General features: G+C 56.5%; 3 protein-coding genes across 3 annotated transcripts; 2 read left to right on the forward strand and 1 right to left on the reverse strand.

Moving 5' to 3' along the window:
- Window positions 1–161: 161 nt before the first annotated feature.
- On the reverse strand, window positions 162–3,310 carry PRAM1 (PML-RARA regulated adaptor molecule 1). The gene is made up of 7 exons (XM_050321488.1): window positions 3,203–3,310; window positions 2,842–2,896; window positions 2,491–2,743; window positions 2,089–2,251; window positions 1,455–1,488; window positions 871–905; window positions 162–409 (listed from the first exon to the last, which is right to left on the reverse strand). The coding sequence occupies exons 3-7, from the start codon at window positions 2,650–2,652 to the stop codon at window positions 405–407; spliced, it is 399 nt and encodes a 132-aa protein (XP_050177445.1). The 5' UTR covers window positions 2,653–2,743; window positions 2,842–2,896; window positions 3,203–3,310; the 3' UTR covers window positions 162–404.
- Window positions 3,311–9,212: 5,902 nt separating this feature from the next.
- Window positions 9,213–11,522, forward strand: POLE4 (DNA polymerase epsilon 4, accessory subunit). The gene is made up of 4 exons (XM_050321487.1): window positions 9,213–9,524; window positions 10,335–10,419; window positions 10,709–10,750; window positions 11,082–11,522. Exons 1-4 carry the CDS (start codon window positions 9,258–9,260, stop codon window positions 11,093–11,095), a joined length of 408 nt encoding a protein of 135 aa, XP_050177444.1. The 5' UTR covers window positions 9,213–9,257; the 3' UTR covers window positions 11,096–11,522.
- A 1,693-nt stretch (window positions 11,523–13,215) lies between these two features.
- LOC126643213 (uncharacterized) lies at window positions 13,216–20,521 on the forward strand. The gene is made up of 6 exons (XM_050321461.1): window positions 13,216–13,376; window positions 15,135–15,271; window positions 16,049–16,307; window positions 18,397–18,578; window positions 19,071–19,129; window positions 20,341–20,521. The coding sequence occupies exons 1-6, from the start codon at window positions 13,253–13,255 to the stop codon at window positions 20,489–20,491; spliced, it is 912 nt and encodes a 303-aa protein (XP_050177418.1). The 5' UTR covers window positions 13,216–13,252; the 3' UTR covers window positions 20,492–20,521.
- The last annotated feature ends 1,267 nt before the right edge of the window (window positions 20,522–21,788 follow it).

Consider the following 21,788-nt stretch of genomic DNA (forward strand, 5'->3'; position numbering starts at 1 on the left):
TTCCTGGGGCGGGAGTTTTTACAGAAGAATGGGGTGGGTGGGTGGGTCCAAGACTGAGGGTGCTCTGGGAATGGGGAAATATTAAAACCTTTCTGGCCCTGACTTTAACCCCCAACCAAAAACAAAGCCACGAAGCCTTCTTGAACCACTGCCATATTTTACACAGACAAAGCAAAGCCCCAGTGAAGTTGTGACTCGAGGATCTCAGGCCCCCTGCCCCGTGGGACAGGAGCTGTGCAGCCTCACGTGCCGCTGCTCTGCCAGGGTCACGGTGGATTTGCAGGCTGTCTCAGGGGAGCAGAGCTCCTTTCCCATCAGGAGTGTGGTGTCTGGTGCTGTGCATGTCGGCCCTTGGGGAGGTCTCTGTGGTGCTCTCTCATGCCTTTGGCCTCAGTGTGGATCACTCAGTCTGCCAGAAGTAGATAAAGTGTTTGCTCATCAGCAGAGCTGAAATACAGTTGCCTCTATCCAGCTCCAGTTTCAGAGCCAGCTATGAGCTGGGGGATGGAGTCTGCATGTTGGGAGTGAGCAACTGCTTGGGAAAGGGGAGTCCCAGTGTCTGGGGCATCAGGGACACCTCAAAGGACATCAAAGGGGCCCTGGGACTGACAGCAAGTGGAGGGAGAAAGCTGAGATGGGAAAGGGTGCAGGGAAGTCTGAATAATTGGGAATGTGAAGACCTTTGAGGAACTGAGAGCAAGTAAGGGATATCCCAGGAAGAGGAATCACAAAGAGGGAGGGGAGAGAGGGAAGGTGGCAAAACAGCAAGGGGTCAGGAGGGGAGGCCCTGGTGCTGGTGTGTGGTCTCTGCTGGTCCATGCCAGGCAGCACCTGGGGAAGGGGTAGGGCAGCACTTCCCTCTGCACCTACTGTAAATCTCAACGTCGTCATAGATGTCAGTGTCCCTGCAAGGAAAAAGACAGGGTGCTGAGGGCAGTCTGGTCTCCCATGTCACCCCATCACCTCCTGACTCTGAGGCAAGGGCCAGCTCCTGCTGCTGTATCTGTCCCATCTCTCCTGACTTGTCTGTGAGCTCTGGTGTCCTCCTGCAGTCCTATTTGCTCCCTCCCAGCTGTCCCCACAGAGCTGGGACACTCCAGTATGGGGTTAACACGACTCTGGCCCCTCTCATGGGCAGTGGCCTTGTTCCAGGCTACTGGGAGCTGCAGACCCGGCCATGCAGAGGGGCAGCACCTTTGTGCTGCCACCAGCAGCCTCTGGGCATGTCCCACGTGAGGGACCACAGCTTGGGGAGTGCTCAGGGTGCCAGAACCTCTCCTGACACCAGAAATGGCAGGTTCCACCCCAGGGTAACCAGCCCTGGTCTATGGGCACTGCCTGGGCTGGATGGTTTGGAGTTGTCAGTCAATGGCCAGGAATGGTTTGGTGCCAGGCACTCCCTGAGCAGCTGAGCTCATGGAGGGGGGAGGAGGGGGTTTGGGAAGGGTACTCACAGGTGCAGCATCACGGCCCGGGGCACGTAGCCATCTGCAACAGAGTGAGGAAAAACTTGTCAGGTTGTGCAGGGAGCTGTGGGACTCACGCCAGCACCTGCCCCTGCCCAGGACTGGCAGGGTTTAGCAACAGCTCATGTCCCCAGGGACAGGTGAGACAGGGCAGAGCCGGCTCTGGGAAGCTGAGCTGGACCCGTGGGAGGAACCTGCTCGGGGCAGTGCCAGGGAGGAGCCTGCCAGGCTGGGCAGGGAAGAGCCTGATCCCCATCCCTCTGCCTGGAGGATCTGCAGCCCATTTCACCTGCGCCTCCCTCGGTGCAGACACAGCTCGTGGAGACTGTGGCCATGGCAAAGCCTGGTGTGCCAGGCTGGTGGCCGAGAGGCTCTGGGGACTGGAAAGGCTTTTAGCAGAGGGAGAGGACAAGCCCCGCTCATGGCAGAAATGGAGGAAGAGCAGGACGTTTGTGCAGAGAGAAGTGGGAACCTTTGAGGCCCAGGGTACCTGCCAGGTCTGTCTAAAGGCAGGCGGATGTCTCTCCTGCGGTCTGGCGGGGCGTGTGCGTACGAAGAAACTTGTTCCTAAAATTGCTGTGCTCCCCCCTGCGGGCAAACCCTCATCCTCTTCCAGACTTACACCTCCTCTGGCTGTTCCGGCAGAGGATTTGCTCCTGATTGGTAAACTGAATGACATCAAGGATCTCCCCTCGTCGCAGCGGCAGATTCTTATCCCTGCCCCTCTTCTCTGTCGCTGCAGGGTCGACCATCATCCGAGTCAGGACGTTGATGCTGCCTTCGAACTGAAACACGAACAGCAGTGCCCTTAGGGGAACTGAGTCAGGCAGGTCTGACTGCTCTCCCTGCTTGGAAAAAGCAGATGCTTCTCTAGCCAAATGGTCTGTGGGACTGGTCTGATCTGGGGGAACAGGGCAGGTGGGACCTGGTGGGAAGAGCTGTCCCTGCAGAGCACAGCTGCTCTCTGCCGTTGCATTGCACCCTCCCCAGGAGGGGAGAAGGAGCTTGGAGAGATGCTGCTCACCTTGAATTTCTTCTGAAACTCCCTGTCTGCCTTCTCTTCCTTCCTGCATTCCTTGAGTGTCTTCTGGGAGACCTGGGCTTCTCTGCAGTCGTTGAGAGTCACGTGAAGGTTCAGGTGACCCCACACTCTGATCCCTCTCATCCCCCCCAGCTGCTGCCCCATTGCATTTCCCTGCACCAGCTCTGGGGCTGCTGGGGGCTCTTGGACCAGGTGCACAGCCTGCAGCTTGTGCTGTTCACCATGGACTTTCCTACTGCAAGCACAGCAGAGACCATTAAAGCACCAGCTTGGTCAGAGCACCAAGGAGACCTGACCATTTTGGGACCTTTAGAAAAAGCAAAACTCCATTACCTCTGTGCAGCTGCCAGCAAGGTAACCCTGTTAGAGGCTCGGCCAGCATCTCTACCTGTAAAACCAAACCCCAGGAGAGGTGCTGCTGCAGTGAGGCTGCTGTGAGGTGTAAACACCTGCCAAGACAAGATACAAAGAGCAGCAAGAGCTTTCCCCTCCTGGGACCAAGCCCTGACCGTGCCCCTGAGTGTGGTGGGATCAGGGTTTCCCGTGCCCATTTACAAGCAGCAGAGAAGCCCATCTCCCTCCTGTGCGTGGCAGCAGAGGGCTCAGCACGGGCTCTGCTGTTGCCTGTGGATATTTGGGGCCTCAAGGCTCTGGGAGCTGCAGCTCTCACCCCAAACAGCACTTCTGTACCCACCTCCTCTAGGGTGGGGATACGCTGGCGGCCGGGACGCAGGAGGCAGCAGAACACCCGGGTTTCTCCTGGGCGGCCCAAGAGACTCAACATCATCATACAGCTCCTCTTCATCCCTGTGGCAAGGCAGACGGGGTTGGGAAGCACTGCTGCGGGCCGAGGGTGGAGTGGAGGCTGCCAGGAGCAGGGTGGGCAGCAGGCAGGTGGGCTGCCCTGGGCTGGCCCTGGCTCTGGGGCAGAGCGGGACAGCAGCTCTGTGCCCCGTGCCAGCAGCTCCTCAGAGTGCAGCACAGCAGGGCAGTGGGGGGGACAGGGGGTGTGATGGCAGCAGCCACAGCAGTGCAGGGATGCAGCCCCCAAGGGGTGGCAGTGCCTTGCCCCGAGGGAGCTGCTGCACACGCTGGGCTCCAGCAGCAGGCAGGAAAACCCCGGGACCTCCTCGATGTCCCCTCTTGTGCCCTTCCCACCGGGTCGGCACAGCCTCGAAGCCACCAATAGCAGAGCTGTCTCGGTCCTTACCCGGCGGCACTCGGAGCATCCTGCAGCGGGAACCGCACCCGCACAGCACAGCCTGGGCTCGGGTGACCTGCGGTAACCAGCAGAACAGGAGGGAGCAGGGAGGGGTTATCTCATATCTTCTGCTCAGCTCTATCACCCACCCTGAGGTCAGAGCCGCCCTGGACTGGATTTAATGCAGAGACAGGGAGGCAGGGAGATAAAACTGCACATCTGGGTCAAGCAAGGAGTTTTTACTCCAAAGCTCATCCAGGGACTTTGGTCCAGCACACGGGGGCACAGCTCATTGGGGAGCTCACTGCGGACCATGAATATATATTTTCCCATTCTTATGTCCCTAATATTACTTTCTCCATGGACAAATGATGGAAGGGGAAGGTGAAGAGGCCAAAACAGATATTTTGAATGTCATGAAAACCCTAAATTCCAGTTCTGTACCACAGTTAGGGCAAGCCCCGGATATCTCCATGTACTCAGAAGCATCATCAACCAGAACATGCTGCTGTGCACTTCAGGACTGCCAGCATGCCCACATGCCTGCTAACATCCCACTGTTTTCATCACCAGCCTTGTCACCAGCCTGATCAACCAGACCAACCAACAACTGGCACGAAGACCCAAGTACAACACCACAGCTCTGCTGGGTTCTTTTACCAAGTAATGCACAATCAAATACTAGGCCCTAAAAATTGTAAGATTGCCTGAAAAACTAACAAAAATAACCAGCTCAGAGCAGGATGTAATTCTAGATGTTCAAACTTGCCTCAGTGACCATGAAACAAATAAATACTTGAAAAATTGCTGGTTTGTAGGGCATAGGGAGAGCAGACTGCTCCCTCCTCTACCAGGGGCTGCTCAGCCGTGGGCCAGGGCTGGTCGTATGGGTGAGCATCTCCCAGCACAACAGCACAGCCAGCCCTACACAGACCAGCTCAATTTTTCAGTTCTCTTAAGGAAAGAAGGGGGGCTCTACTCTCATGGTTAGAGAAGTTGAGCAAGAAATGGGATTTGAAACAGGTTTCATCACCCAGAGTGTGGATTAGCAGAGCAGCAGCTGTGAGAGCTGGAAGGCCACTGTGGAGCATCCAGGGCTCGTGCTGAATGGAGAACCCCCTCACCCAGGGGCACCAAGCCCTGCATCTCACAGGCAGCAGAGAGCCTCTGCCTTGTGGCCAAAGGGGCAGACACACACTGGGTGTTGGCAAACTCAGTGTGTAAGTGCTTCTTGTCCATGGGAAGGACCAGCTCTGCTTCCCACCAGTCAGGCTTGTCTGCTCTGACAGCCACACAAGGATGGACTGCTCGGAATGGACTCCTGCAGACTCTCATCCAACCTCTGCTCAGAGCAGGTCTGGCCTCGGAGCTAGAGCAGGTTGTTCAGGGCCTCATCCAGGTGACACCTGAGTACATCCAAGGATGGAGGTGCCTGTCTTCCTGGTGCCTGCATCAGGGCTGCACCATGCTCACAGGAAAGAGTCTTCTCCTAATGCCAAACTGGAATTTCCCCTACTGCTCATGCCCACCATCTCCAGGCCTGCTCCCAGGCACCTCTTGGGAAGAGTCTGGTCCCACTTCTCCCCCCATTAGGTCGCTATGGGCAATGAGATCTCCCCTTCCTCTCCCTCCTCCCAGCTGAACAAGCCTGGGGCTCAGCCTTTCCTTCCCCATGTTCTCCAGCCCCCAGCCCTCTTAGTGCCCTGCACTGGGCTAACTCCAGTGTGGCAGCATCTCTTGTGTTCCTTACTCCAGCCTCACTCCCTGCAAACACCCCAGGGCCTGATACCTGTGCCCAGCCAGGGACAGGGCACTTTGTGTCCTCACCTGCTCTCCTTTTCTCTCATTCCTTTCCACATGCTATTGCCTATAAAAGCCCCATCACACACTTGTCCATCAGCCCCCACAGCTCCATCTCCCAGGAGCTGCAGGCTCTAAGTGGGGACATTTCCCTTCCGGAACAAGCAGCACCCTTCCCTGAGGGACTTACAGGTGTCTGTCCATACCTGGCTGAGCACTCCTTGGTGGCACCGTGGCAGGACGGAGAGGTGTCCCAGGACGTGCAGCTGCTCTGGCCTTTGCCAAGTGCACGACAGGAGGGCGCTGGGGCTTGGCTGGCTTCACTCCCAGCACCCTCACGTGTGGCAAAGGCTTCCTCCGGGGCACAGCTGGCAGTCCTGAGCGCTGGGGGCTTCCTGCAGCCACCAGTGGGGCTGCAACAGCCGTGCCTTTGGCAGGAACTGCTGGAACACCCTTGTCTTTGGCAAGTGGCTGTGTCTGCTGGGCTGGCTTGCTCTGGGGAGGATCAGGGCCAGCTCCCACCTCCTTGCTCAGCACATCTCCTTCTCCTGGCTTTGCAGGCGCTGGGTGAAAGTTGGCGTCTTGAGCCATCCCCTTCTTCTGCCGTGCCATCCATGCCAGGGCTTCCTGGGTGACACGAGGAGGGCAGTGCTGCCCCACCCCCTGACCTGTGCTGTGACATGGAGAGGCCCTGCTGCAGTCCACTCTCCTGCTCCGGGGGGGTTCTGGAGGGGGCTTGCCCTTGGAGCCCTTTGCAAGGGTCTGTCCTGGCTCTGGTCCACGGGGTGCTGCAGGGTGACTCTCTGGCCAGCCCCCCCCTTCAGGAGAGTCTTTCCTGGTCCCTTGGAACTTTGCCCTCAGGTGCCTCACCACAGCATCTCTCCCGTCCAGATGTATCTGCAAATGTTAAGAAAGAAAGTTCCAGTAAAAACACCACGGAGGAAAAAGAGTCAAAAGTCCCCCTGGGGAATGTGGTATTCCTTCAGCAAGGCCTCACACTAAGACTTCGCCATGAAACAAGGTCTTTGCTCGAAAAGGTCCTGGAATATGTCTGAGAAAACAACACCAGGCTGCTGGTCTGATCCACCCTTTGTCCACTACCACCAAACCAGAGGGACTGGGTCAGAATCTGAGATCCAGAGATTGCCCAGGGCTCAGGTGGGAGCAATGTGCCTTGCCCTGGTCCTGGTTCCCATGAAGAACCACAAAGAGAGGGAGATCAGAGCCATTGGATCCCTCCCTGCAGGAAAACTCGGGCTGGTGCTGCTGAGACTCACCCCACCAAAGCTTGCATGCGAAAAACAAGGCCAAGAGGCAGCAGACTCAGCCTACTTTTCTGCCCTGTGTGTTTCCTGTGCCGCTCACACCATGTACACACTAACCAGGACAGCACAGAGCACAGAGCTGCCCTCAGCTTCCTCAGCGACCTCAGTGACCAAAATTCACCCTTTTCTAGAGCCTTCACAGAAAGGCTGCCAGGAGGAGGCTGGATGTCTCTTGGAAGAAGAGTGCCAGGTTGGAGCTACGGTACAAAGCTACAGGATGGGGCTACATTTTTCCTAAGTTTCTCAGATGGACCTTGTGGAAGGGGAGGGATCACCTTACCCTCCCCATCTCTCTCCCACCCTGATGTCCCCAGACCACAGTGTTTCTTTGCACTGGAGCTGCTGCTCTGCTGGAGCTGGAGGCTTTGATTTTGAAGTTCTTCTCCTTCTGCGATTTCAGTTTGGGTTTGTACTTGCGTAATTTTTTCTTTCACAAGGGAAGGGCTGATGTGGAGAGAAGCTGGTGCAATGTTTTTAGACAGAACTGTTCAAATGTATATACATACATACATAAACACAAGTTCTCCAGGCAGATGCCCCAATTCCCCTGGTAAACCCTCACATGCAGCGCTTGGCATAGCCTGTGGTGAAGCAGAGTGAATGTGCCGTTTCCTGCACACCAGGCAGAGGGGCTTTCACCCAAACTTATGAAAAAAAGCCATTTTTTCTAGATTCCCAAACATGCTGCTGGGATTTTTGGCACTTGAATGACTCAGTGGTTTGTAACCATCAATTCTGGGGCTGTTCCATGAACTGGGACTTGCCCAGAGCTCTCAGGTGTACCTGTGGGATACAGCACCACTGTGACTGTGACGAATTCCAGGTTTTCCCACGTATTTTGTGCTGGTGGAGCTCTCCTGGACTCAGTGGGAGTGCAGCCTCCTCCTTTCACAGATGTTTATGTCCATCCCGAGTTCATCCAGCAGAACTCCCACTGAGCCCAGGAACAGGTCAGAGACCTTTGAAGCTCCAATCAGCTCAGACATACAGGAGGACTTTGCCTTCCAGGAGGAGTGAGGTTCTCAGATGGATTCTGTCCCTCACAAGGACATCCCCAAAGCCTTCCCAACCAGGAGACACAGCTCCAATCCCAGTGTCCCGTCCCCATGTCCAGCATAGCCCAAGTCTGGTTCTTACTCACCATTTTCCATCAGTGGTTGCTTTCCTGTGTGCTCCCCTCCTCGCTAAAGACCACCCGAGGTATCCCAGGATGAGCCTGTCCCAGGTCCCCCTCCCCTGAAACCAGAAGCTCTTTCCTAACGGCTGGTGAGGACCTGTGTGCAATGCCAGGAAGTCGCTGGAGCCTGATGGTGAGACAGCACGAGGGGGAGGAGAAAGAGGAGGAGGAGCAGCTCTTGGTGGCCCACGAGCTTGGCTCTGCTGCTGTGGGAAGCTTGCAGCCCACCAAGCCCTGCTGCCCGTAGAAATCTCATCCAGAGGAGAGCCTGGGTTTTGGGAACTGACTGCAGGATGTGAGGGATGGGCCTGGGAGGGTGGGCAATGTCCTCATCTGATGGTTGCCCATGTGAACCCTCTGCAGGTCAGGTCTCGGAGCCACATGGGACCTGCAGAGGGTGGAGGTGGTTTGTGGGGGCTCACAAAGCACCACAGCCCCACTCACACTCCTCCGGGAAGGCAGGGGAAGCTCTGCACAGAGCGGTGCTGCGTTGGGCCATCGCTCTGTTGAAACATCCTGGTGTCAACTGTTTGTTGCCTCAGAGGCAGGAATGGTCTGAGGGGTTGAGTCAAGCCCTGGGCAGGGCTGCTCTGGCTGGCTGGTGGATGCTGACTTCCCTGCTCAGGATGGCATGTCCCTCCAGTCCTTTGGGATGGTGTCCCATCAGCAGTGCCTGCAAGGCTCCTGCCTGCAACATTTAAGGATAAGACAAAGGTGGATGACACGGGAAAGGCTGGGATGACCACCTGTTGACCAAGGGTGGGGGTCCTGGGGGTCCTGTGGAGGGTGGTGGGTGCCCAAGGCAGGCACTGGCAGGTTTGATCCCACCAGCTGCAGGTGGGATGGAAAGGGGTTGTCAGGAGGTCCCACACGGGACCCACAGGGAGCTGACACAGGGGCACAGGGTGGGCAGGCAGTGGTGGCAGCCCCCTCCTCAGAGGGGTGGGTCCCCATGCCCACCTGCCCCACGGCTCCTGCTGCTGCCACAGGGACAGCGCAGCCCCGTCCGGGGGGACACGGAGGCCCAGGATCCGCGTTTGGGGACGAGGGGTGGCGGGGAGGCCCTGGAAACCGCTTTGGGGGAGGACGTCTGGGGGTGAGGGGAGCTCCGGGGCCGCGCTTGGGTGCCGGGGGGCACAGGACCCGTGCTCGGTGCGCTCCGGGGCCGCGCTGGGGGCACTCCCGGCCCCTCAGGCCCGCCGTGCCCGCCCTGCCCCGGGCCCGCGCAGGCGCAGCGCCCCGCGGCATGGCGGCGGCGGCGGCGGCGGTGCCGGGCCCGGGCTCGGTGCCGAGCCCAGTGCCGGGTTCAGTGCCGGGTTCAGTGCCGGGCTCGGGGCCCGCGGAGGCCGCGGCGGGGCCCGGCGGGGAGGAGGCGGCGGGCGCGGGGCCGCAGTGCCCGGGGCCGGCCCGGCTGGCGCGGCTGCCGCTGGCGCGGGTGAAGGCGCTGGTGAAGGCGGACCCGGACGTCACCCTGGCCAGCCAGGAGGCCGTGTTCGTGCTGGCGCGGGCCGCGGTGAGGGGAGCGCCGGGCCGGGGGTCCCGGGGACCGGGGCGCTGTGCGGGGTGCGGGGCCGCGTCTGGGCCCCTGCAGGAGGTTTGTCCTTCTCCCCCGGGTGCGGGGCGGGAGCTCCCGGGCTGCGGCAGCTCAGAGCCCGGAGCGAGCTGGGGAAGGGGCTGGAGCAGCTGAGGGAGCTGGGGGGGCTCAGCCTGGAGAAAAGGAGGCTCAGGGGGGACCTTCTGGCTCTGCAATCCCTGACAGGAGGGGGGAGCCGGGGGGGGGGCGGACTCTGCTCCCAGGGAGCAAGTGATGGGACGAGAGGAAACGGCCTTAAGTTGCACCAGGGGAGGTTTAGATTGGATATTGGGGAAATTCCTTTATGGAGAGGGTTGTGCTGCCCAGGGCGGCGGTGGAGTCACCATCCCTGGGGGGATTTAGCAGCCGAATGGATGTGGCGCTTGAGGTCATGGTCTAGTGATGAACACGGTGGTGGTGCTTGGACTCGCTGATGTTCGAGGTGATTCCTCCCCTGAGCACAGGACACCTTTTTCCCCTCAGAAGGTTCCCTGGGAGCCACTGGTGTGTAGCAGATGTGTTCAGAGGAACTGTCACACTCCCGGCCTTCTCCCTTGTTGCCTCTCCTGCACACTGCTGTCCAGCCATTCCCTTTGCTGTTTTCAGAGCTGTTTATCGGGAAGGGGAAATGTTATGATGGAGATTCTGGTTTCATCCTGAGGTCTTGTAGGACCTTTCCTTTCCTCAGAATGTTCTGTCTTCCCTCTCCCATCTTCACCTGTGTGAAACTGTCCTTGTTTTGTCTTGCAGGAGCTGTTTGTTGAGACCATAGCCAAAGATGCTTATGTGTACGCCCAGCAAGGAAAAAGGAAAACTCTGCAGAGAAAAGACCTTGGTATGAGACCATGTTGTGTGCTGGCCTTAAACCTCTGAGCTGCTGGGATTTTTCTACCTGTCCAAGAGCGCTGAAATAATCTTAGATGCTTCTCTTTCTTTCTCTGAAGAGGGGAGAGAAAAACTTCTCTTACGCTAAATAGCACACTAATAATTTCACACACCAGCTCCAAAACAAGTAAACCTTTTTGAAATTGGTTGCTGTGCTGTGATGGAATTTCAGATGCTGCTGTGAGATGCAAATACGGGAGCGGTTTATCTATGGTAATTGTTCTCAATTTGCTTTGCAGATAATGCCATTGAAGCTATCGATGAATTTGCTTTTTTGGAAGGTGAGTTTCTACTTGGTTTCACTTGGTTTCAGTATTTTGTATAAATCACCACTGTGGGAGAGAAAGAACTGAATCGTTTGCCAAGCTCTCTTTTTCCACACCTTCAGTAACTCATAGTGTAGCTTGTTGTGCCCCTCTGAGCAGTGGAGCAGCTCAAGTGGGCCCTGTGGCACATGCAGTACTTTTTGGCTAAGTTTGGGCTTACTCGTGTGTGATTTGCTTAAACTTTAGAGTTACTGCATGTTCCTTTGGCAGCTTGTAAACAAGTTTCATTCGTTCACAGAACTGCATTTCTGATCCCTGAGACTATAATGTGTTTGTTCATTTTCAGGTACTTTGGACTGAGCTGAACAGAGACTGAGCTCTCTGGAGAAAGAGACTGCAGAGATGATGTGAGATGGAAAACAGGATGCTGAGAGTTCAGAAATAACCCCTAGAATTGAAACAGTGAAATGGCAACCATGATATTTTGTATAAAGTTGAAGTTATTGTAAGCTCTTTATTTAAAACACATATTTTTCCATAACTATTTTGTATGTCACTTCCCCCTACCCTGCAGCTGCTCTCTGTTCTGGCCAGGTTACACAGCAGCTACTCCAGGTAGCAGTCTGGCCTCTCTGGGAACTCTGCAGCACCCCAGAGCTGTGAACAGAGAGTGGCTCAGCTCAGGTGCCCAGGCACAGGGAATTTTTTTTAATGGAAATGTGGGATTTGTTATATGTGTTTGTCTCTTTAACACAATTAAATTTTTATTTTTTGTTGTTGTTGTTGAGCATCTCTGCTGATTCCTGCTCTGGGCTGGGCTGGAGGGGATGAGGTTCCTGTAGCTGGGTGATAAATGGTGTGTTTTTGACAGGATGCCTTCCCATAGCACTTTGGTTTTGCTCACTGTTTCCTCAAAGCATCCGTCCCAGACGAGCCCAGCTGGCCTCCAGGAACTGGGCTCAAGGAGGCTCAGCTTGTTCTGGGGGCAGTGCAGCTTCTGTGAGTGTCTGTGATTGCTGCACCTGCAAGTGACTGTAGCCATGAAGAGCCCAACCCCCAGACCCCCTTTTGAATGCCGAGCGGTGTCTGATGCGTTTCGCTGCCATCACTGTTCCCTGGTGTGCTCTCACTCCTGAATCTGGCAAAAACCCAACCCCTGGGAGCTGGGTCTGTCCCTGCCACGTGCCCTTGGCCAAGTGGGTGCAGAGACCCCGAGGTCTGTGATGAGCTTCATGCATCCTGGATTCAGGGACCTGCTACCCTCGACCAGGCTCATCAGACACCTCAGAGAGTCCCTGACAGCACAGGGGTGCCAGCAGTGCCTGCTTGCAGGGCTCTAGTGCTTTCCTACATGGATTTAGGAGCTAGGAAAGAGACGCCTCCTCCTGGCTCCAGGGCCCAGTGCCCCTGACCAGAGGCAGAACTGGAGCCCCAGGCAGCTCCTCCTGGCTGTGGGAAACACGCTGCCAGTGCTGATGTGGGGAGTCCTGCTTTGTCCAAGCACCAGCTCTGACTCCATTTGGTGTAGGGAGGGACAGAAGAGGGTTGTCACCGGGTAAAACCATTGAATGGGATGAGGGAGGGTGAAGGATGCATGTTCCTTTCAAGTGAGAGGATTTGAGGGTGGCTCCCAGTCACCACAAACTTGATTAGTTTGGAAGTGGTGGTAACAACAAAGACCCCCAGGGAGCTTCCCCGGGCTGGCAGCAAATCCAGTGGCTCTCAAGAAACACTTTGAAGTTTTGCTGGGAGCCTGATCCCAGCCTGGCCATCCCAGCTGGGAGTATGATGCTGCTCGTGGGTGAGAGGTGCTCCTCGCCCAGGCCCTGAGGTGTTTGTTCAGATCACAGTCTGGGGACATTTGCCGGGATATGCGAGTCCATTTGGCTCTGAGCTGTTCACCTTCTCACCTGCCAGGGAGGGCAGGTATAAGTGCCAGAGGTGCTGGAGACCTTCCTGTGCTTCCCAGGGTGCAGCATGCGGGACCCACGAGCTGTGGTCTTCCTGGCTGGCCTCTTGCAGGCTCCTGTCTTTGCCAGTAAGTTCCCTTTTCCTTCTTGGCACTGCTTTGACCTCTGGCAGGGGGGGTGTGGTGTGGGACTGGGCATGGGCTCTGCTGGGATCTGATGCTGCTGTAGGGTCGGTGTGTGCTGTGAACAGAGAACAACCCAGGCTGCCTGCACTGGGCAAACAGGTTGGAGTTTGTGTCAGGGGAATCTGGGGAGGGTTTAGGGCTTTGTACTGTGGGAGGCGACTCCTTACTGAGCTCACCCTGCAGTAACGTGAACGTAGAAGAGAGCAGGGGACTGATGTCCCGACACAAACAGTGCCAAACAGAGCTGGGAGCGACTGCACAGGGTGTTCAGCCCAACCAGGGTTGAGCTGCCAGGTGTGCCATGTGCATCTATAACTAAACCTATTCCTCGTGCTGGAGCTGTTTGGTCAGGATGGTGGGTGGATGGGCGCTCTGTGCCTTGTCCCAGCTCAGGCAGGACAGGGGGAATCGTAACCGGGGTCATGCTGAGCTCGGGGTTTGTGACCGCAGGGGCCGGAGCTGTTGGCAGAGCGGAGGAGCAAAGCAACCTGTTTGCAGAGAGGGGCTGCTGCAGGAGGCAGAGCCATTTCCTCCACGTTGGGCACGGTGAGTTCACGGAATCCCAGAATCCAGGAATGCTTTGGGCTGGAAGGAACCTTGAACCCTGTCTCGTTCCAACCCTGCAGGCAGGGACACCTTCCACTAGCCCAGGGTGCTCCAAGCCCTGTCCAGCCTGGCCTTGGACACTTCCAGGGATGGGGCAGCCACAGCTGCTCTGAGTTCCCCTTCACCTGCAAGAAACTGGGATCCTTGATGCTTCCCCACTCATGTCCTGCCCATCTCTTGGCTGTTTATGTTGAAATTTTCCAAGTGACTTTTCCCTTGGGGGATTGAGGACAGACACGTGCTGGGGATCTGTTGCCCAGATAATCTAACACTTCAGACATCTTTTGTGGCACAGGAACTGGTGAGTAGCCTGGCCCCTGGGTCTGTCCATCTGCTTGGTTCCCTGGACCTGTGCTGCAGTGTGGTTGATTCTGTGTTTGAATTCCCTGTTTGCTTGTTCATTGCTGCCTAAGTTCAGGACTACTGCAGACTTTTGTTTCTCAGGATTGATGTGGAAAGGGCTGTCAGCAGGACCACAGGCTGTCCTGAGAAAGTAGAGGAAGTAGAAAGCAGCTGCATTTGTTCACCAGGCAAAAGTCTGTGGCCGTCAGGAGCAGCCTGTGTCCCCAGTTCCCCTTGCAGTGGCTGTAAGACCACATGCAATGAGCTTGAGCTGTGAAAATGGCTCGACACTCTGAGGTTTCCTGGGGTTTTTCAGTGCACTTGTACAAGTTTAACGTTTAGTGTTTGCCAAATACCAGCTTGTAGTGTACAGTAGGAATGATAAAATTACCATATCCAAATTAAGAGCTGCCACAAGCAGTGACAGCTTGTCAGCTCCGGAGGCGACAACTTTAGAACAGTAAATAATGACGAAAATAGCAAAAACCTGATAAAATATCAGCCTAAAAATAATAAACACAGGTTGTATGGAAGCAGGGCAGGGAGAGCAGGGGTTAACTGTGTCTTCAAGTGGTACAGTGTGCTTTGCCAAGTGCCCAGCTGTCTGCACCCTGCTGTGGGTGAAGAGCATCCACTGCTAGAATGGCTGATAAGCTGGGAATTGCTGCCTGGCTCGTTGCTCATTCCTTCCCTGAGCAAAGCAACCCTCAGGCAGCCAGCAGCAGCTGTACCCCAAGCCTGATTTCAAATGTCCCTCCATGTTTCCTGGTCCCCTGGAGGCAGCGCTGGGGACACTGAAGATCAGTTTTTAAATCAGTGCAGAAGTTAAAAGTGTTGCAGCACACACTGGGTCTGTGACTCCAGCAGTTTACAGCAAATGGATTACAGTGGCGTTGGACTTATCCACGGGCACTTTTAATGCCAGTTTCCTTCCCTGTTATCTGATGAAACAAGGATTTGCATTAACAAGCCTCGTAGTATGGCTGACCGTTCCCTTTTTCCTTTAATAATCAGTGTATTCATTTGTTCCCCCCCCCCCCGTCCCTCATGTGCCCACCACAGAAAGTAAAACTTGTGGTTTCCTAGTGACGCGTTTTAGTTTCGTTGTTTTTAGTCTTTGTCCACCGAGCAGTCTGATAGGAAATGTTTTACTCTGCTCTGCAAACACAGTAGGTGTGACTGCAGTGAAACCCCACCTGGGCTCGGGCTGAAGGGATCTCTCTCCCAGGGAGGCTTCCCGGGACTGGGCCGTGTCTTTGTGCCAGTGTTTGTGTGGTGCCCGGCCCTGGCCTGGCCTGGGCCTCCCCCACACCCCAGAATGTGAGGGTGACGCTCTGTGGGTCCCCTGTCCCGCAGATGTCTCCGGCAGCCCGGTCAGCGTGGACGTCGGGAAGTGCCGCTCCCGCTGCCCGTCCCAGTGGATCCACCCCGGCCGCCCGGGGCTCTCCAGATACTCCTCCCTGCTCGAATTCCTGAGGAGCAAGAAGGTGAGAGCAGTGTGTTTGTGTCCCTACGCTTGGGGCTGGGTGAGGGTCACGTGCTGGTGCCGGGGGTTGTGGGTTTATGAGCTTTTAAAACACCTGGTTTTGGCTTCTGAAAAACCTGTCATTGAGCCTCTCATCCTCCCCTGGCCACAAGCAGCGGCTTGTGCAGGTGAGAGAGCTGAAATTCCTCCAGCAGTGCTGGATAGCTCAGGGCACAGGAAGGGCTGCGGGTCAGCCAAGGGGCCCACCCGGCTGTTCCAGGCAGATCCAGTGCGTTTCTGGCCAGCCCAGCACAGCAGCCAGACCAGCTCTTGCAGCCACTTCTGTACCCGAGAGCTGCTGTCCCACATCTGCAGGGGTCAGAGGCCTTTTTCTGCCTCTGTGCAAAAATGGCAGGATGTGTGATTTCATTATAAACATCCAGCTGCTGAGATGCTTCTGTCATTGCCATTCCACGTGCCATGTGTCACTCCCAGGAGGGACTCCAAGGAGCTTGGGCATTTAGGGCCATGGATGTGCATGGGCTGTGGTGCTCTCCTTATCCCAGGAGAGCTGGCATTGCCTAAAGTCCCATCTGCACAAGCATAACAGACCATGGAGAGGGACTGAAACAAGCTCTGTGGGTGCTGAGTGTGCGTGTCCCGTGCTTGTCCCACTGCTGTGGATGCCCTGACACTGCTGGTGCAGCATCCTCCAGGCAGGCAGGGAGGGAGAGAGGAGGTCAGGGGGAATTTGTGTCCGGGAGCTGATGCTGGGCGTTGCCCTCTCTGTCCCCTGGCCCTGCAGATGCGGCGCCCTGATGTCCCCTGGCCGGGAGCCCCCCGATCCTGCCCCGCGGGGTCCTGCTGTGAGCCGGCCCGGCTGCTCGTGGAGCGGCTCCTGCTCCTGCACGGCGCTCGGGAGGTGGAGGTGGTCGATGGCTGCCACTGCAGCACCTGCCCCGAGGAATGTCTGCGGCTCCCGGCGCTGAAAACCTTCTTTCCAGACTCTCCCTGGGAGGTCACGGTGGACGTGGGGAAATGCTCCGATCCAGCCTACAGTGCAGGTACGAACGAGGGAGAGCTCCCCTCCCTCCCCCGCTCTGGGAATGTGGGGATGAGCCCTCCTGTGTGACCAGCACCAGGGTCTGGGCTCAGGGCCTGAGCTGCAGCCTGCTGAGCAGAGCCTCTGCCTCCCTGGGGAGTGGGACTGTGTGGAATTCCTGTTGCTGGGCCCCTACAGTGCAGGTCTGCAGGCACAGTGGTGATTCTCTGCCCTGTGCATGGGGTGAGGATGGAAATACAACCACCCTGTGTTCGGGAAAGTGTCCTCTAGCCAGAGAGCGTGAAATCAGAGTAACCCAGGCTGGGGGGACCTTGAGGGTCTGCACTCCAACCCTCCCACTCAAAGCAAGAAAACCAACGTGATGACAAAAGGTCTGCTGGAAAGAGACCCCTGGAAAATGGAGTTTCCTTCCTGACAGTCTGAAACGCCCTTCCAGCACCAGTGAACTACACTGATGGTTCAAAAATCACGCAGAAATGGAAACTCCAAACGAAATCATTCCAGATGGGTCAAAACCTCCCACTGGGATAAGGCTGAACTGGTTCACTGTGAACCGGGGAGCTGTCTCGTGAGCTGACTCATAAAATAACCCAAGACACTTCAGTGGAGATGAACTGGTCATATTTTATCAGAATGCAAAGTCGTGTTGAAATGCTTTTCCACAAGTGTTTGACAAATTCCATTCTCCTGGAATTTGCTGATGTCATTTCTCTGGTATTTCTGCTTCTAAGCCCATTCCGTTCAAACCTCCCGGCAGCGGCCGTGGCAGGGCTGTTCCTCCACCACTAGAGAGGGACAGAGACCGCGGGAATCCTGAAGTGCCTCGGAGAGCCGTGCAGGGGCCTGGGTGTTCATTCCATCGTTCTGCGAGGTGGAGGGGCCGGGGGGCGCGGCGGAGCCCCCCGAGGGCTCTGCCCGGGGCCGGGTCCCACCCGCGGCAGCGGCAGGAGGGTCCGCACGGGCAGCGCAGCTGCCTCGTTATGCAGCTGCAAGTGGAAAAGGCAATTAGGCAGCGTGAAGTGGTTTCTTCCAGAGGTGGGAGAATCAGCATTTACTTCCCAGACGTGTGAGTGGAAGATGCTGGACGGTGCTATTGCCCCGGGGGGGCTCATGGGGAGGGGAGGGGGAGTCTCATTCAGCGATAACTGCCCAGGGCTGGCAAATGTGAACTCGATGGCAGCTTTGCCTCTGCCCTAGGGCAGGTCTCTGCACTTTCCTTCTGGATTTTCTCCGCTAAGGTCAGGCTGACACTTTCAGTGGCATGGTTAAGACCGGAAATGGTAAAGAGAAATGGGGTGGAGGGGGAGAGGGAGGCTGGAGGAGGATGTTAAAATCTCACCCAGAAATACCGACTTCCAGAAATCTGTTGTCATTTTGTGTCTCACTCTTAAGGCATCCCAAAGAGCTTTGCTTTCAGGAATCATTTTTCCCTTTCCTGAAAACGCAGCTATATCCTGGAACAAAGAAATCTCCTCCAGCAGCTGCTGAAGCAGCTGGGAGGGGGTGGAAAACCAGGAGCCAAACACAAACCCTGAAGGACAACACACACCCAAGGGCTGGGACGGGGCAGGACCGGGTCCGAGTTAGAGCACAAACCCAGTTAACCATCAGCTCAGCAGCCTTCTGCCCCAGAGCAAATCCTTTGGAGGTGCCGGGAATGTCTCCAGGAGAGCCCATAACCCTGGCTCCAGCATTTGAGAAGCCCGTGCAGGACACAGCCCCCAGCAAACCCCGGGGAAATGCTAAATGGGCAAACCTTAAATGGTGTTCCTCCACTCCCTGGTGTGAGAGTGTGGCTCTGGAAGAAGCGCTGCCATCAATATTTTACATTTAAAACCCATTTTTCTTGAAGGTAAAATGGAATAGCTCGTGCTGGCTCCCCAGAGCTGGGGCTTCCACAGGGTCAGGGGCAGGACTGAGCCCCAAACTCCCACCTGGGACCCTCTCACCCTTACCAGCCCTTTCCAGCCGGGTGCTGGACACTGGAGCTGGACAGTCTGTGCTGCAGGACAGACCCTGGTGCAGGTGCTGCAGCCTCGGGGGCCTTGGGAACAACTCCAGGTTAATTTTCGTTCACGTTTCCTTTACAGATGGACTTTCCTGTGTGCCCACCAAGTTCAGCACTGTCCTAGTCAAAAACCCACATGGAGAGGAGGTGGTTCAGACACTGGAGAACTGTGAAATGAAGGAGAAATGCTATCGTGTCTCCCAGGTGGAATATTATTATGAAATTGTGCAGACCCCTGCAGGACACAGGGAGGAACGGCTCAAGGTGGGTTTCCAGGGTTTAGCTCCTCTCTGATGGGCTCAGCTGGGCCCACATGTAGGGTTTGAACTGCTGGGAGGATGGTCTGACATCGGCAGCTTCATCCTGGCATCAAAACAGAGTGGTAAACACATTTGTATCCTCTTGTGGTATATGGGCCATGAAACGACAAATGGCCTTTCCTTTGGGGTGAGAATTCCTTTTAAAAAATAATCAAAGAACAATTATATTCATTTTTTAAAGTATTTAATTGTTAAGGATGTCTTCAGCTTAATGGAGACTTTATTGTCTACTTCAGCACACCTTTGTGCACAGACAACTCTGACTCAAAAAACACTGCTGTGCCCCCCAAACATTTCTGACCAGCTGTGCCTCGCTGCTGCCCTTCCCCGGGGATGGAGGCTCAGCCTGGGGCTGTGGGGAGGGTGGACTGTCCCGGGGTGTCCCGCTGAGGTGCTACAGGGGATTGTCATGCCTTTGTTTTGCAAATCTTTGCAGGAAATCGATGTGGGAAGGTGCTTGGGCAGCTGCTCCTCGGGGGATCGCTGCTTGCTTGGGTAAGCACAGCTGCCCGGGTCCATCCGCTGTCCTTCCCGCACACCCGCACCCGCTGGGGCGGGACGGAGCTGCCCCCCGTCCTCTCTCCAAACACCTCTGCGGCTGCCAGGGCAGGACGGGGTGTGGGGGGAGCAGGGCTTGGGAAGCACCCCCAGCTCACCCCCCATGGTGGGGGCAGCGCTGTGCTGCTCTGCTGCACCGGGGGAGGAACAGAACTTGCTCTGATTGTGCCGAATTGGGCCCGTTGGACAGGTGGTTGTAGAGCCCGTGGTCCTCCCTGACAGCAGGCACGGATCCTGAGAGGCTCCTGCATCCTGGAATGGCAATTCCTGTCCCTCACCCGCTGGCAGTGCTGTGGGGCAGGAGGGGTGGCAGGGATGTTCTAGGACAGGGTGGGTCCAGGCAGTTGTTTCAGACAGGGGGGCAGGACTTTGCATGGCTTGCAGACACAAAAACGTGGGTCCCCAGCACAGAAAGGACAGGGATGTGTTGGAGAGAGTACAAAGGAGGCCCTGGAGATGCTCTAAGGGCTGGAGCCCCTCTACTCTGGAGCCAGGCTGGGAGAGCTGGGGGGTTCACCTGGAGAAGAGAGTCCAGGGAGACCTGAGAGCCCTTTGCAGGGCCTAAAGGGGCTCCAGGAGAGCTGGAGAGGGACTGGGGACAAGGGATGGAGGGACAGGACACAGGGAATGGCTTCCCAGTGCCAGAGGGCAGGGTGAGATGGGATACTGGAAAGGAATTCTTCTGTGTGAGAGTGCTGAGGCCCTGGCACAGGTTGCCCAGAGCAGCTGTGGCTGCCCCTGAATCCCTGGAAGTGTCCAAGGCCAGGTTGGATGGGGCTTGGAGCAACCTGGGCTAGTGGAAGGTGTCCCTGCCCATGGCAGAGGGTAGAATGAAATAAGCTTTAAGGTCCCTCTCAACCCAAACAATTCTGGGATTTATGAATGCAAAGGGAAGCAAATCAAGCCACAGAGAAAGAAAGAAAGAAAGAGAGAAAGAACATCTGCTCTGCTCAGGCAGAGGGAAGTGACAGCTCACCGAGTCACCTCAGGAGTAAGGAACAGATGCTGCTGGAAGAAAGACGCTTCCTTTCTCCCCCATCCTGCTCCGGGGCATCTGCCCTTTCCCGAGTGTGAACGGAGGGTGTGTGGGGTGTGTGCGGGGGGCAGTGGGATGCACTGGGGATGTACCGGTTTGTCTCTGGCTGCAGGGAGTCCCAGGACAGAGAGGAGTGCCTGGTGCGGGCAGAAGCCTCCCCCGGGCGCTGCGCCCCGCACAGCTACGATGTGCTCACCTTCCGCAGCCGCGGCGGCCGCGTCCGCACCGTCACCGCCATCCGGCAGTGCCAGTGCCGGGGGTAGCGGGGCTGGAGTGCAGCTGGGGCTCCCGGAGACTCCACCAGACTGTCTGTAGGATATGTAAATGAGAGAAGGCTATTTTTTTTTTTTTTGAATAAATGCTATTTTAACCAGCGGGTAGAAATGAGCCCTCTCCTAAATGTTTTGCAGCTTGTAAAATAAACATCATGGGCAATTCACAGCTCCTTGGGGTTCTGCTGTGCAGCTCCACGGCCGCTCCGCATCCCAGCAGCCCGGGAGGATGCGGCTGTCTGGCACGGACTGGGGGTGGCACGGGGCGGCTGCTCCCGGTTACAAACGGGGGAGCAGGAGCCAGGAGAGGGGACCAGGAGCTGTCCCCTTTACAGACACCCTCAGGTATCCTGCGCCATGCCGCTGGTGAGCTGGGAAGAGGAAGCAAAGCGTCCTGAGCAGGAGTTTCCTCTATCTATTAACTCCAGCCTGTCGTTGCCTCCCTGTCTGTTCTGCATAATTAACAGCCCTTTGGGTTGGAATAAACTGTAGGCACCACCTGGGATTAGCGTTTACCTTGTCTCTCATGGTGTGGTCCTGGCAGTGCTTCAATCAGGCGCTGAATTAGTTAATTAATGCAAATTTTTTCTGTTCGGTCCCCTGGCAGCTGGACAATGTGTCATGTGCACCGGCACCAACCTGTTCCTCTGTGACTGGGGAACAAGAACTAAAAGAATTGGCTTTTATACTCAGAGTTCACTGGGCTCTCATGATATTTCATTAATTTCGAGCGCTCAGGAATCAACAGCAAATGCCTTTTAATCCCCAGGAAGCCAATCGATTATTAAAAAAAAACCAAAAAACAAACAAACCAAGAGGCTGGGCTAGGGTTCGGTAGCTCTGGGGTGACCAGAGCCCGAGGCTGCAGCACTGCCTGGCCCGCGGCAGGGCCGGTGCTCTGCTGGGACTGCTCTGCCCCTCGGCCTCGGCTCCCCGGGCTCTGCGCGGCTCTCGGGGGGGACACAGAGCCTGGCCTGCCTGCGGGGACCCCGGGCGCCCCACCCTGCAGCCCTGACAGGGCCATGGGATGGGGACACCAGTGCGACACTGAGCCCGCTCCTCGCTCCCCGCAGCGGCTGCGACTCGAGCAGTGCGAGCTGCTGCAGCAGGGCCGCGATGGGAAGGGGATGCTCATCTCGGAGGGTCCTCCTGTTTGTCCCATTAGTGCCATCATTAAAATCCAGTTAGTCTCCTACGGAGAGCAAACGCAGCCCAGCCAGGGCCCTGCCAAGGAGGCCCTGCTGGCCCCAGACCGCCGTGTCCCCTGCCAGCCCCGGGAGCGCTGCTG

Source organism: Myiozetetes cayanensis, unplaced genomic scaffold, assembly GCF_022539395.1.
Source record: "Myiozetetes cayanensis isolate MyiCay16 unplaced genomic scaffold, myiCay2020 scf26, whole genome shotgun sequence".
Lineage (NCBI taxonomy): Eukaryota > Metazoa > Chordata > Aves > Passeriformes > Tyrannidae > Myiozetetes > Myiozetetes cayanensis.

What these genes read in the sequence shown, in the direction of transcription:
- PRAM1 (XM_050321488.1), bottom strand. Translation starts at nt 2,652, where the DNA reads ATGGGGCAGCAGCTGGGGGGGATGAGAGGGATCAGAGTGTGGGGTCAC. An exon ending in AGTTTCAGAAGAAATTCAAG is followed by an intron (nt 2,252 to 2,490) that starts GTGAGCAGCATC and finishes TTCGTGTTTCAG; the next exon opens with TTCGAAGGCAGCATCAACGT. An exon ending in CCGGAACAGCCAGAGGAGGT is followed by an intron (nt 1,489 to 2,088) that starts GTAAGTCTGGAA and finishes ACTCTGTTGCAG; the next exon opens with ATGGCTACGTGCCCCGGGCC.
- POLE4 (XM_050321487.1), top strand. Translation starts at nt 9,258, where the DNA reads ATGGCGGCGGCGGCGGCGGCGGTGCCGGGCCCGGGCTCGGTGCCGAGC. An exon ending in TCGTGCTGGCGCGGGCCGCG is followed by an intron (nt 9,525 to 10,334) that starts GTGAGGGGAGCG and finishes TTTGTCTTGCAG; the next exon opens with GAGCTGTTTGTTGAGACCAT. An exon ending in TCTGCAGAGAAAAGACCTTG is followed by an intron (nt 10,420 to 10,708) that starts GTATGAGACCAT and finishes TTTGCTTTGCAG; the next exon opens with ATAATGCCATTGAAGCTATC.
- LOC126643213 (XM_050321461.1), top strand. Translation starts at nt 13,253, where the DNA reads ATGCTGAGCTCGGGGTTTGTGACCGCAGGGGCCGGAGCTGTTGGCAGA. An exon ending in TGAGGAGCAAGAAGGTGAGA is followed by an intron (nt 15,272 to 16,048) that starts GCAGTGTGTTTG and finishes CTGGCCCTGCAG; the next exon opens with ATGCGGCGCCCTGATGTCCC. An exon ending in CGATCCAGCCTACAGTGCAG is followed by an intron (nt 16,308 to 18,396) that starts GTACGAACGAGG and finishes TTTCCTTTACAG; the next exon opens with ATGGACTTTCCTGTGTGCCC.